Genomic DNA, 14920 nt, shown 5'->3' with positions numbered 1-14920 from the left:
GGTCTCTACTGGATGGCCTCATCAGTCTTAAACTGTAGGTCCTTATATGATCAGGCCAATCAAGATGACTGTTCTCTTGTCTCTGTACATCCCCTGCTGGACCAGTACGTACGTACTTCACCTACACCCTACTCACATGACTGACCTTCCTACCCCATGACCCAGCTAGTGATTGTTCTAATCTTTAGATCAGAACATTTCCCCCAGGATAGTTTATCAAAGGGGCGGTGAGGGGCATGCTCCTCCAATAGTTTCCCTGGTAACCGATAACCCAACCTGAAGTCAATTCCCCCTATAACTGGTAACCTCTCTCTCCCCCAGGTAGCAAAGACCGCTGCCATATCCTGCCCACTGTCTGCCACACATGGTGAGGTGTCGCTCCAGGACCTTGCTTCAGATGTGTAAGCTCCCCCTATCCATTAAACCTTTGATGTCTCTGTGGCTGACTCTGGGCTCTTTCTTTGGTCTTGAAGCTGGGCAAGTGCAGGGCTTGCAGGCCTGCAGGGTGCAGCCCAACAGTCCTATATCTAAAGACAACAGGAAAAGTTCTACTCTGTATCCTTTGATAGATTCTTTTAAAAACAAGAGGGATTTTCGTCTACTTGTAATTTAGGTCGTACCCAGCAAACTAGATTAAGAGTCATGATCATTTCTGCTTTCAGTTCCTCCAAATTGCAAGCCAGTTGGAGTTGTTGACTGAAGAAAAATCACATAACCTAAAAGTTGTGAGCTAAATTTTATTCGAGGAATTTACTGAGGACTATAGCTCAGGACATAGCCTCTCAGATAGCTCTGAGGAACTGCTCCAAAGAGGTAAGGGAGAAGCCAAGATATATAGGAGTTTTTGCTGAAACAAACAAAAAAACCATGTAGTCAAATGTCAAAAGATTACTGCTAATTGCAAAAATCAGACATCTCAAGGTAAAGATTTTAGTGCTTTTCTTTGTATGGGAAGGTGCAATAATCTGGCTCATTGAAAATATTCCTTAGATGTGCACCTTAACTATTTAGGGCCAGTATCCTGTTTTTCTCCGCCCTGAATTCTCCTCAGGGCACACCATCTGGGTGGCTGCAGTGGCTAAGGGCCTGATGGCAGGCAACATTCCCTGTTTACTGGAATAGAAGTCAACATTCTGTTTACTGAAATGGCAGGCAACATTTTGTGTGTGCAGAGTGGCTGTTTTCTCTGTGTGGAAAACTCTCCAGATCTGTGTGTGTGTGTGTGGGGGGGGGGGGCTCAGCTCAAAGATCACCTCCTCCAGCTTCTCCCTGACCTTTCTCATCGAAAGCGGCCATCTCTCCCCACACTTCTGCACTCCCACTCCATCACTCTATCCCCACTATCCTAACTTATCTTCCTTATTTTTCTTACCACTCTCTTGAAATTATCTTATTCAATTATTTGTTCATTACCTCCCTACCTTTGTATGGAAGCTCCAGGAGAGAAGGTACCACAACAGCTCTGATAGCTGCAGCACCTCCAGAGTCTAAAACCCTATCTCGCACTTACTAAGCCCTCAATAAACATTTGTGGAAAGGATGGACAATTGAGGGGCTACATTGTACTTTATTTTCCTCCTTCCCCTTTAAACACCCTCCAAGTGGAGCCACCTGGGCTATAAATCCGGCAGGAACTGGGTAGAGGGCGTTCAGCCTCGCTATTGGCTGGAGTATCTGTCGTTGCTCCTGGCAACCACTGTTCCCCACCAGTCGTGAGGTCGGCCCCTCCTGGACCCGTCCCTCGCCCTCCCGCCTTCGAACCACCGAGCTTCTGCCCAGTGGTAAAAACGGTGCTCGCCCTTTAAGCGGCGGGACTTCTGGTTAACGTCGTCGTCGGCCGCCGGAAGGGGAAGTTTCGCTGCCGAATTCTCCCTCGCTCGTCCGAATTCGGTGGCGCCACGTCTGACGGTCTCCGCGTTCTGCAACGGGGCTGGGGCGGCTTCCGCCTCGACACCTCCCACTCGCCCAGCGGACCGCGTCGTGAGGGGGCCGGGACAGGAGTCGGGCGGCTTTGCACATCCCGGCCACCGAAGAGGCGAAGATGTCGGACATCGGGGACTGGTTCAGGAGCATCCCGGCCATCACGCGCTATTGGTTCGCCGCCACCGTCGCGGTGCCCTTAGTCGGCAAACTCGGTCTCATCAGCCCGGCCTATTTCTTCCTCTGGCCCGAAGCCTTCCTCTATCGCTTCCAGGTACTGACTGGCGACTGGGGAAGTGGAGACTACAGGCCCCAGGTGGCCCCGCAGCGGCGGAGCGTAGACCGGCTGGTTACGGACGCGCGGTGCCTGGTGGGACTTGTAGTGCGGTGGCTCCAGCGGTTTAGGGCGAGGTCCTGTGGCCAGGGGGTAGGGTGGAGGCCAAGGGGTTTGAGCGTGGGCCTGGGTAGCTGGAGACGTGGAGGGAGACCACACGGTTTGGCCCGGTGGGAAAGGATTGATTTTGTCCTTCATTAAAATTGTGTTCCTCGCCCTCTGTACTCAGAGAAGGCGGCAGTGGGAAGGTAAGTCTGATAGTTGTCAATCTATTGGACGCCAGTGAGTAGCAACCTGGGGCCACCTGGAGCAGCTGCCCTCTGACCTCCCTCTGCCACCCAAGTGGATGGCATGTGGACGTCGCCTTGCTCAACTACCAGCTGAGTTCTTTTTATGTTAATGGAGTTTCTTCCCAGTAGGAGTGATTTGAAGCCCGAGGTGCAAAGAGGGAGTTTATTTGTGTGCATCCCAGATCCTGATCTAGTATCTGGCAGGTAGTAGTTGTATTTATGAAGGAGTGAGTAAAGAGTAAATTGCTCCTGAAATGGAAGTCTTTATTTTTTGAAGCATGAAGGAAACAGCCCAGAGTAACATTCCTGGCAAGAGAATATTAGTTTTCTGGAGGTTATCTTTATTGACTGGATTCTGTGATTTAAATCTTTAATCAGTGGCAGGTCGGATACTAAGATCTGACATTAATTTCGACACGTTGTTTGGACTGTGGGTAACACACTCTTGTCTTCTCTCTCCTCACTGGCTGTTTCTTAGTTTTCTTTGCTGGTTCCCCATCTTCCTGATCCTTAAATATTGTGATGTACCCCAGGACCTCTTTTCCATATTCTCCCTAGCTGTGGGTGATCTCATGTAGCTTCATGGCTTTATATAATTTCTACAAACTGAAGATTCTCAAATACAAATATACATATTTTCAGTCCAGATCTATCTCACTTCCAGACTCGTATACTTGAAATTACCACTTAGATGACTAATAGACATCTCAGACGTAATGTGTCCAAAACAATACCCTTTTCCCTAGAAGTAAATAGCAATTCCATTATTACAGGAGCTCAACCTAAAAGTCATGGACTCATCCTTGACTTCTTATCTCACATCCCACAGTCTGTTAGCAAATTCTGTTTATTTTAGACAGATGTCCAGAATGCAATCCCTTTTCATTCTCTACTGCAAGCCATTATCATAGCAGCCTTGTTCCTTTCAATCTTTTCTCTAGACAGCTAGAGTGACCCTTTTAAAACATAAATCACATCCTGGCAGCCTTCTGCCCCAACCTTTTAATGTCTTCTCAACTGGATGAGTAAAGCTCAAGTCCTTTCAGTGGCCTGCAAGGCCCCTACTGCCTCTCTGACCTCATCTCCTACCGCTTTCCACCTTGTATATTAGGCTCCACAGTGGAATCCTTTCTGTTTCTTCAGCACCTAACTCCATCCCTGCTCAGGCCCTTAGCACATGTTATTTCTCTGCTTGAGGACGATAACTGTGGTTTATCTCATTACCTCCTTCAAGTCTGCCCAAATGCCACCTTATTGGCAAGGCCTTATTTGATTGCGCTATGTAAAATAGTACCTCTCCTTCACTCTGTCTCCCGTATCCTTAATTTTTCTTGGTTACATATCACCCCTTGATGTTTGTTAGCCTGCTTCCCTTCAGAGAATAAAGCTCCGTGAGAGCCACTTGTCTGTTTACCACTGTCTTTGTTACCTAGATTAGTGTTTGGCATATAGCAGGTGCTTATATATGGGTTGAATGCGTGGAAATAATTGGGTACTTGCCAGTGCTGGGCACTAGGGGTACAATAGTGAATAGTACAGAAAAAGTCCCAGCTCACGTGAAGAAAATAAGAGAGGGGTGTGTGACGGAGAGTGACTTTGATGAAGTGTTCTAGAAAGGCCTCAGAGAAGGTATTTGAACTGAAATCTGAATGACGAGGAGCCAGCTTTGGGAAGATCTGGCTCTGGGGACAATCTTCCAAGAAGAAGGAGTAATAAGGGAAAGGCTTAGAAGCAGGAATTAGAAACAGAAAGAAGACTGGATAGTTAGTACAGAGTCAGCTGTAGGGACGAGGATTGGTAGTTGAGGACAGAGAGGTAGCCAGGGGTGAGTGCAATAAAGTGAAAGAGGAAAGGTAGGCTGGGGCTAGACTGTGTAGGGCTTTGTGGTTTGAACTTTAATTTGAAGGCACTAGAAAGGCTTCAGAGCCTTTTGAACAAAGGACTGAAAAATTGCCTTGGCTACTCTGTGGGATGGACTTGGTATGTGAATGGGGGAAAGGGTGGGCTAGGTAACAGGATCAGAGAGGTGAGTCAAGTTAGAGGGCAAGAGAGGTGGTGGTTTGGACCAGAGTGGCTGTGAAGATAGAAGTGGATAGATTTGGGAGTTGGAGTGGACTACACTGCAGCTTAATGGATGTGAAAGGGCAGGACTTGAAGATGTCACTGTTTTCACAGGAGCATTGGAGTGCCTGGTGCAGCTCTTTTCTGAGACTGGGAATGTTTAGGGAGGCTTAGGTTTGGGGGTGGAGAAAGGTATCAATAAAGAGTTATATTTTGACCATATTAAGTCTAGAGAGGCTTTTTAGGCATCCAGGTGGAGAAGTTAAGTAGGCAGTTGAGTATTAGAGTATGATCTGGGTGTGCAGCCAGAGTGGCAGACTCTTTTCTATTTGCTTTGGTAAAATATTTGTTGCAGTGAATGTTGTGCACTTTGTGCCCTGTGGCATGTTAGGTAATGCGGTGCCTGAGCAGCAGTGGTCATAAATGATTGTAAATCGTCAATGGTCGTCAATGAGAAGGACCTGGTCAAAACTGGCTCTTTGGCCCTACTTGCAAAATCTTGCTTGTTTCTGTAGTCAGCTTAGTAAAAGTAAGTCTTTCTAATAGCCTACATGTGTATAATATTAAAAGTGGTGAACTGATTAGAAAGGTCATCTTTCATGTCACACCTTCCATAATGTTCCCATCTTCCTTGCATTGTTTCTTGTGGGCTTGTTATCCTGAAACGGGGGAGAAGCTGCTGGTAGAAGGCAGGGCTTGTTTTCCTGAAACGGGGGAGAAGCTGCTGGTAGAAGGCAGGACAGTGTGCTCACTGCCCGGGTGTGGAGAGACCAGTATCTATACTTTCTTTCTGCTACTCTGACTCCTACTCTTTCTGGACAGGTTTAGCTTTCAGAAGCTGGAAGAACTCATTTGCAAATGAAGCAGTTAAAGGAAAAACTGCATCTGAGAGGCTGATGGGTGAGGACACACAGCCTGTGGTGTGCTTTCTGCTAGAGGCTCCTCTTTTCCTTAAAAGCTACATCTTTGGACAACTTGGAAGTGATCAATTTAGAATTGTGGATTCATGCTGGAAGTGACAAAAGTTACTTTTCCTCCTTATCTGTGGGTTTCCTCTGAGTAGCTTGTTGGTTTGGAACTCTAAAGTTTAAAATGTTATTTCCTTAGTTTGGGTAAGTGGAAAGGCGTAGGTGTATGTTAAGACTCACTCCACTGTTGCCTAAAGTTCCTCATCTCTTACATTTAAGACTCATTGATCAGATAGTACACAGTGATGAAATGCCTCCATATTGGTCCCTGATTAACGAGAAGAGAGGCTGCACTTTGCTGCTGCCCTCGTGGTTTCTGAGATCATGTCTCCCAGGGCTGCCCACACGGGAGATTTCGTTTCTTTGGACAAAATAACATCACTGCCTTACATCTGTGTTGGGCTTCTCCATATAATACCTCACTTAACCCCCATAAACATCCCGAGGTCAGCGTTACCCCAGTTGACAGACAGCTGCAGTTTCAGTTTCTATTTTGGTGAGTTCAAGATAGTTCTAAGCGCTCTTGTTTCACTCTTTTGCATCCTATCTACCCAAACACATAGTTAAGTGTTTAACGAAACATTCTTGAGGGTGATTTCTTTCAAACCAGTCATAGCAAATTATTTTTCCTTTTCTATTAGAGTAGAAAGACTGTGGGATTTCAAGTGGTTGAGTCGTGGTCTCCAGGCCTGGCTTAGCCCCCTTGCAAGCTGTAAGCCCTCAGGCAAGCTGTTTATCCTTTCTGAGCCTCAATTTCCCCCCCTAAAAGTGGGGAGAATTTAATACCACATTAACTCTGTTCTAAGAGTTAACTGTGTTGTAACTCCATTGGTTATAAGATGCTCCTTTAATTTAATACAATTTTTTGGAAGGGGAGGAGAGTACAGATTACATTAAATGAATATATTGACGGTAAGGCACGTCCGAATTTCAGGAACACGAAAATGAGTATCTTCAAATTGAGGAGAAATGTTACCCACTTCATGCCTCTATTATATAAAAACATAAAGAATGTAAGGTGCCCAGTAAATAATCTGGTAGATAATCTATTAAAAAAATAGTGCCTATTTTTACTTATTAGTCAATAATAATTCCTGCCATTGCTGCCTTCTCTCCTTGGGCAGTAATATTCTAATTTTAATTTGTAATTGAAATTAAAACGTAACTGCTGGATTATTATCCTTCTTTTTGTCCCACTAAAGGCGTCCTGACTAGAAATGGGAAGATATGTACTCTCAATTTCTCTGATTTGTTTCCGGGAACAAAAAGAAATAGCACCAACCGAGTCTGTGACCAGGCCTGGTGCTGATATTTATTTAACAAGCTTTTGCTCATGTTCTCACATTTAGCCTGATGACAGCAGCCCTAGCAGACTCATCTGAGTGTGTTGGGAAAGAGAGTCATATAGACCCGTAACCGGAAGGGGAATGAACTTGGTCTGTGGGCTGAGCATAGAAGTAGCCTCAGGGTTTGGATTTAGAACTTTATGGCAAGTGTTCTGGTATGTACAGCTTTAAAATCTTTCCTTTGCAATCCTGTCCACGTAAGACAGTTCTGCTGTGGTCTGTAGCTAAGGTTGAGCTCATAGCTTCATTTTTAAACTTTTTGTTGAGTTGCAGTATTCAAGCAGGAAAGTGTATGTATTATATATTTATAGCTTGTTGAATTTTCAAAAATTGAACATCAGTATGTAACCAGCCACCAGATCAAGACACAGCCAGCATCCCCAAAACCTTCCTGCTGCTCCCTTCTGGTCACTACCCACTGCAAGGGTAACTACTGTCTTGACTTTTAATACCGTAGATGGTTTTTGCCAGTTTTCTTACTGTTCTATAAATGAAATTACACAATATGTATTTATTTGTGTCTAGCCTCTTTTCAACAGTTTGAGAGTCACCCACATTGTTGCATGTGGTTATAGATTGCTCATCCTTATATTGTTCCCTTGTGTGAACAGACCACCATTTATTTACCCTTTCTGCTGGTAACGGGCTTTTTGGGTAGTTCTAGTTTTGGCTAGAATGAGTAGTGCTGCTGTGAACATTCTGGAACACGTCTTGGTGACAATAGGTATGCATACGTACCTAGGAGTAGAATTGATGGCTCCTAATAGCTGGTTTAACGTCCTCAGTTGAGACTGAGTGCCTTTCATTTGATTTTCTTGCCTGTCTAGTGTCCCCCCAGCCCCACCCCCGGCTCTTCTCCCCCACACCGCCACCTCCTGCCAAAAAAAAAAAAAAAGAGAGAGAAAAGCCAGAGGTTGCTAACATCAGCGTTTGGTGCTCTTCATTCTTACTTGCTTGATGACCTAGGCAGACTTTCTTTAACTCCAAATCAACCATTCTGTATTGTTGCAGAAAAATCTTTGTTTTTGATAGTTTAAAAAACCTGCCCTAGACTCTGGGTGGCGTTTGTAATGATTTCAGTAGCACATTGTTTGGGAGATTTTTGTTGAAGGATGGTTGAACTAAACACTCAACAGAAGTTGTCGGACTAGCAGCTGACGACGAGCAGTGTCTGATGTTTCTTTGAAGGCCTCTACGCCAGGGAGCACGTGGGCTTCTTGCTCTTGCTAAGTGAGGAACTCTGGGAGGGTTACCTCAACTCTAACGAGGGCCCAGCGTTCCTCGTGAAAAGGTGGGTGATTATGCTTCCGGCCTTGGGATTGCTGTGGGGTTAAAGTGAGATGCTTGCCTGCAAGTCCCAGGCTCTTTGCACTGCCCCTGGCTGCTTCTTACGGGTCAGTGCAGGCTTTCTAGGCTCGAAAGGTGCCTTCACCACTCCCAGCCCTGAAAATAAAGCCATTTCCTTATCGTAACTATCTACATATCAGAGGAGAGGAGGGGATTTAGTTGGTTACCTGCAAGGGGGATTTCAGAAATATATTACACTGTGTCCCTCTGAAGAGATGAGCTATCTCCTGGTGTTTTCAGATTATAATTTTAAAGTGATGTAAAAATAATACTAAGTCCCTTAGATCAGTGAGAGCAAGTGTACCTCAAGGGTAAGCATAATGAACTGGGAAAAGAAGTGTGCGGTATTTTGACAGACACTGATTTCCAAAGCACAGGTGCACACAGTGGCTAAAAATAGCATCATGGCATCAAGTGTTAGTGAAAAATGTAGTCAGAAAACCCCTGAGGTTTCTTTTCCAAAATCAGGCCTGGAGTAACTGAGAGGAATCCGGGGGGAGTTTAAAATGTGAATTTGTAAAAACCAGGTCAGCACGTGTCTCCTAAAAGATTGTAATAATTGTATGCCCACACAAATTTTTTTTACAAAGCACCTTCTTAATCTGCTTTCTTAATTCCAACCTTTTACAAAATCTGTGAGATGAGGAAGGCGGGAGTCAAAGGACAGATGTTACTGGGTAGATGAAGATGCAAACTCACAGGTCCAGACTCTTCCAAGGCCCCGAGCCAAGGCCACAGCTTGCTTGCTTCTGGTCTTTTACCCCCAATGCTTTTTCTTAAAGCGGGGAGAGTGAATTTGTGAGCTTACGCTCTGTTCATTTCAGGATTATACAAGTAGTATAGTGGTACTAAAAGTTTTTACTGATTTTAATTATATCTCGTAGTAATGATGTCACTTGTGAGAGGCATTGTAGAAATAGGGGCTTATTAGTATTATAAACTCTGGAGTCAGGCTGTCTGGGACAAAATTCTAGCTCAGCCACTTACTGGCTATTATTTGGCCTTTTCTCATTCTGCTTCCTCATCTACACAATCTACCCCCTGAGTTAGGACATGTAAATGAGCATAATAGTACACTATTTTTTTTTTTTAACCATTAACCAAAAGGGAGCAAGTATTAGTATATCACTCCTCTTTTACAAATGGAAATTGAGACTCAGGACTGCTGACTTGTAAGCCCCTACTGAAGTCTCTGTCTTCTCAAATCCTTTCCGATGCTCTTTCCATCAGACCCAACTGTTTCTGAGATAAAATTGTGAATAAACCAAAATGAATTTTAACCTATTTTGTTTTACTGGTTTAGTTCAAGGTTGTTGGAAGTGACTTTTGGGATATGTGAAGTGCATTCTCCTCCACAGGGAGTTAGGCTCTGAGGGTTACAGTTCTGTACTTGGAGAACCTGACTTGTCAGCTATGCCTGGCCAGCCCCACAGCTAATGCCCTCCATTCTAGCCACACCCAAATCGTGAGCAATACCCATTCATTATTGTGCTCTTGCAGTTCTTTGGGACTTTGTACTCATTTTTCCAAGACCAAAAGTTCCCCTTCCTGTCCCTACTCTTGCTTCTTTGGACAGACTCCCCATTATCGAGACCTCCTTGGTGTAGGGACCGTATCTTTCACACTCATGCGATAAGACACAGCTCTCAAGACAAAAGCCAGCATTATGTTGGCATTTCCAAGTCTGGGAAGGCCATCTTCTTCAACCTCTATAACTTAACATTATTCTGGAGGTGTTAGCCAGTAAATTAGGCAAGAAGAAGATACAAAATTTTATTTACAGATAGAGTTGTATACTTGGAAAGTGCAAGAGGCTGAGTTTTCAAATATCACAAACAATTAGATAATTCAGCTTTGGTGGTTGAGTATAAAAAAGATAGAAATCAAAAGCTCAATAGAAAGGTACGAAAGACTTTCTGGCTGGAAACTGTCTTTATCACCGTGAAATAAGAAAGGTGTTGGTTCTCGTTCATTTAGAAAAGTAATATGGAGACTAGCCAAGAAGATTGTGACATATGTGGAAGAAAAACAGGAGGGGGATTATTTAATTATATAACTTTGCCAGATAAGAAAATACATTATAAAACTAGAAATTAAAATAGCTTTGGTATTGGTATTGGCATTCGATTCCAAACAGAATAGTCTAAAAGTAGACTTTCCTATAAAAGGGAATCAATATATGATGAAAGTAGTTTTTCAAATCAATGGAGAGAAGATGGGTCACTCTGTAAATAGTATTGGGAAAACTAGTGACCGTCTAGAAAAATAAGTTGACTCTCTTTCTCACTTCTTACATAAACCACAGTACAACTGGGAGCACTGTTGTATTCTTGGAGGGGAGAAGTACTTGTAAACGTGATACATGATGGATACATTTGCCTATATAAAAATTAAACTTTTCCATTTCATTTTATATGGCAAAAATACCACAAAAGCATAAGACTAATGACAGACCAGAAAATAATTGCAACAGTGAGAAAGGGCAATTTCCATAATGTGTAAAGAAATGCAAATTGAGTAGAAAAATGAAGAAAGAAAATGCTAAAGCTTTAGAAACATGATTGGTGACTGTGAAATACACTAAATGGTGAAGCTGTGGAGAGAAGACAGGCATTAATCTCCATTTTAGGAGGAAATATAAATTGGTTAAACATTTTTGTAGGCAGTTGGCAATATCTGCTGAAATTAAATGCAAATGTTTGATCTAGCAGGTTGACTCACAGGAATTTATCCTATATGTACATGTATAAAGAGGATATTCATTGTAGCATTGTAATAGTTTCAGTGAAGTTTGGACATCCACACAGAAGGAATATTATGAAGCCTATAAAAATATTTTTTCAAGGGAGTGAAACAAGGTATAGAACAGTGCAAGGTAAGTTAGGGTGAAAAGGGAGGAATAATAGTAATAGAAATGATTGTTTCTTGAAAGAAGTACAATAAATGGGTCCGTTCTTGCTGGAAAAGGAGCTGGGAGACTGAGGGTCAGGAGGGAGGCTTACTTCTCACTGTAGACCTTCTGTAGTTTTTTGGGGGGAAGGGAATATTTTTAAGTTATGTATCCATATTGCCTAAATAGCACATTGATTTGAATGGAAAGTTCCTGTTTTACTTCTATCTTTTGAATATGACATTATTTTGACAAGGTTTGTCATCCCAGTGTATTCTTTTCCTAAATAGAGACAATTACTATACTGTTGGAAATTATCTTTATAAATCTTTTTTCTTTTTCTTTTTTTTTTCCCACTGTAGTTGATTTACAATGTTTGAGGTGTTACAGCAAAGTGATTCAGTTATACTGTAATTCGTTTTTGATAGGCATAACTATAAGCCTGATCCCAGTAAAGATTAACCATATATGTCTTTAGTATTGATTTTTTTCAACTTGTTTAGAAATATTTATTGTTTATTTTATGATGCCATCTCATTCCATTGACTTGCACATTGAAGTCATTGTAGCTAATATGAACTTTTCTTCAGTTTTCTTGAATTATACTGGTGATGTCCATTTGGTAGCTCTCATCACTGAGGAGAATGTTTTTCAAGGGTTAATTTTGTTTAGTTAAAAGAAAAAAAAAAAAACACCCAGCTTAGAGAAACTAACAGCCGTGTTTATTTTGATCTGGACAGATTTGGAGGCCGATTACTGCCACCTTTTATTTCCCTGTGGGTCCAGGAACTGGATTTCTTTATTTGGTCAATTTATATTTCTTATATCAGTACTCTACACGACTCGAAACAGGTATGTTATCTGTGGTTGTTTTAAGTATTGTTTCTGTCTGATTTACTAATCCATGTATTTACTTATTGGAGGAATTTTGAGGGCAGATGGCGTATATAAAGAAATGACATAATGCTGTAAATGCGCAGTAAGTAGTGACTGTGCCAGGAGTCTACTAGGCGCTTAGAGTATTCGTTTTTTAATCCTCACAGCGTCATCATGAGATGTAAGCAGCAGTGTCACCACTTTATAGGTGACAAAAATACAAGAGCAGAGGTTTACACATCTTGTCCATCTCCTGTGTGTGCCTCTCACTTCATGTGACGTCTCCCTCATTTGTCACACAGCAGTCCCTGTTGTTTAAAGCACAGTTGGGCTGAAGTGTATATATCTCCTAAATTGGGGTTGAAAAGCACTACTTTATGCAAGTAAAAGCCTAGACTTAGTCTCTGTAATTGAAACATGCAAGTTTAAAAAAAAATTTTTTTTAATAAATAAATTTATTTAGTTAGTTTTGTTTGCGTTGGGTCTTTGTTGCTGCGCGTGGGCTTTCTCTAGTTGCGGTGAGCGGGGGCTACTCTTTGTTGAGGTGTGTGGGCTTCTCATTGTGGCGGCTTCTCTTGTTGCGGAGCATGGGCTCTAGGTGTGCGGGCCTCAGTAGTTGTGGCACACAGGCTCAGTAGTTGTGTCTCGTGGGCTCTAGAGCACAGGCTCAGTGGTTGTGGTGCACAGGCTTAGTTGCTCTGTGGCATGTGGGATCTTCCTGGACGAGGGATCGAACCTGTGTCCCCTGCATTAGCAGGCGGATTCTTAACCACTGTGCCACCAGGGGAGTCCCTCTTTTTTTTTTTTTTAATTATTATTCACTGTGTTAGAGCATTTATACTCAATATGAAGCACTCAAGTTTTAAAAAATATATAGCCAGGATTTTAATAGCATGGTAGTTTTTCAGGTATGACTACCTATATGGATAAGCTATAAAATTCTTTTCTTAAAACTTTCTTACTGAATTGTTATTTATTTTCTACAATACCTTATATGCTTTTCTGAGTTACTTATACTGAGAAGCAATAACTCGATAGACTGCTGTGTCAAAATATAATTTGGCAAAGCCTAAATGATTTTGAAAATGTGGTCTGACTTCAGAGACTAGAAACCTGATGGCTGTTAGCTCAGGTTAGAAAATTCTGAGCTACCCTTAAATCTAAGTCAGTGCTCATATGCTTGAGAATTGTGAATCAGTCTCACAACTGCAGGGATATAGAAGGTTGGACATTCGGTGTCAAATATCATTTTTCCTTAAATTGGCATTTGCTGTTAGGTGCTTTTTAAGAAGAGGGAAATCACCGTGTTAATACAAAGTTTGGGGTAATAGACTATTACTTCTGGAAGGGACCTAGCCCATTCCCTTAGTTTTATAAAGGAAGAACAGGAGATTCAAGCAAGTGAAGTGACTTGGCTGAGGTGAAACTGACAACCAGGACTCTGACCGCCATATCGGGGATTGGATCCTTAAATCTACCAGCATATATGATGTTCATTCTCCCTTGCCAACTTGCTTAGCATTCTACCCCTCTGATATGATTTCATTGAGGGTTAAGCTGTGGGAGGAATTTTTTTTTTATATCAGTAGTAAACTCTAGATTAAATGTGGATGATCTGTGACCACTTGTTAAAAATTGTATTATGGGGCATTTTCAAACATATACAAAAGTAGAGAGAAAGGTTAATGAACCTCTTTATTTTTTTTCCTTTTCATTTAGAGAAAACTCACCTAACATAAAGTTCCTCATTTTAACCATTTTAAAGTGTACAACCCAGTGGTCTTTAGTATCTTCACAAAGTTGTGCAGCCATCACCACTAATTCCAGACATTTTCATCACCCCCCAAAAAATCCAAGCCAGCAGCCTCCATCCTCCCTCCCCCTCCTCCCAGCCTCTGGCAACCACTCATCTACTTTGTGTATGGATTTGCCCATTTCGGACATTTTATGTGTCCTTCTGTGACTGGCTTCTTTCACTTAGCATAATATTTTTGAGGTTCATCATGTTGTAGCATGTGTCAGTATGAGCCCCTTTTAATCATCACTCATCTTTAACAGTTATCCCATAGCCAGTCTTTTTTTTTTTTTTTTTTTGCGTTACGCGGGCCTCTCACTGTTGTGGCCTCTCCCGTTGCGGAGCACAGGCTCCGGACGCGCAGGCTCAGCGGCCATGGTTCACGGGCCCAGCCGCTCCGCGGCATGTGGGACCTTCCCGGACCGGGGCACGAACCCGCATCCCCTGCTTCGGCAGGCGGACTCTCGACCACTGCGCCACCAGGGAAGCCCAGGATTATTTTTTTTAAATGGGCTATATATATCGTGTAATTGTGATGGGGTGTGGAGGGGGGGGAGGTAACCGTTTGAGATAGAGGGAACTTACAGTCATTTGTTCTTTTCTCCGCCCCTCTCTTAGTCTTGCAGCTGGAGGCATGAGGATCATCCTTAGAAGGGAGAGCTGGGCCAATGTTGATTGTTCTGCCCAGTAATAAGACAAAGCCCAGTATGTGGCGCAGCAGAAAGAACACTCAACTAGTAGTTAGACTTCACTCTGCTTCTAAAAGCCATGTGACTTTGGTCATGTAACTGTACTTCCTCATCTGCCAAAAGAGGGTGTAGGTCTTTCCTTTGTCCCTCACAGATATGGTAGGAAGAGTCAGGGAAATGGAAAGGTGTGGCTGCCCCCTACTCCCCCACCATTGTTTTCCTTTGCTAGAATATGAGGTCCTGGAAGACGGAGACCGAATCCTCTTGGTGAGCCCAGTGCTGGACTGTGCGGTAGTGCGCGTGCGTGTGTGTGTGCACATGCGTGTGTGTGTGCGCGTACGTGTGCGCGTGTCTCCAGTCATAACAACAGTAAGTGCTTCCCAGCCTAGTTGTGTGGAGGAGCC

The 14920-nt window shown here is 43.0% G+C and overlaps 1 protein-coding gene across 3 annotated transcripts in view; it reads left to right on the top strand.

Annotated features, from left to right (window-relative positions):
• The first annotated feature begins 1745 nt into the window (after window positions 1–1745).
• Window positions 1746–14920, top strand: part of DERL1 (derlin 1) — a 113520-nt gene continuing 100345 nt past the window's right edge. Inside the window, exons 1-2 of one of the 3 annotated variants that reach the window (XM_027132355.1) lie at window positions 1746–2194; window positions 11897–12008. In XM_027132355.1, coding sequence (XP_026988156.1) covers window positions 2042–2194; window positions 11897–12008 — 265 coding nt within the window. In that variant the 5' untranslated portion in view covers window positions 1746–2041. The remainder of the gene's footprint in view (window positions 2195–11896; window positions 12009–14920) is intronic. The other 2 variants (XM_027132357.1, XM_027132356.1) reach the window with 2 other exon arrangements.

Source organism: Aethalodelphis obliquidens, unplaced genomic scaffold, assembly GCF_003676395.1.
Source record: "Aethalodelphis obliquidens isolate GAN/ISIS:26980383/991018 unplaced genomic scaffold, ASM367639v1 scaffold41, whole genome shotgun sequence".
Lineage (NCBI taxonomy): Eukaryota > Metazoa > Chordata > Mammalia > Artiodactyla > Delphinidae > Aethalodelphis > Aethalodelphis obliquidens.
Note: the sequence above shows the minus strand (reverse complement) of the source record. Positions and strands in the feature narration are given on the sequence as shown.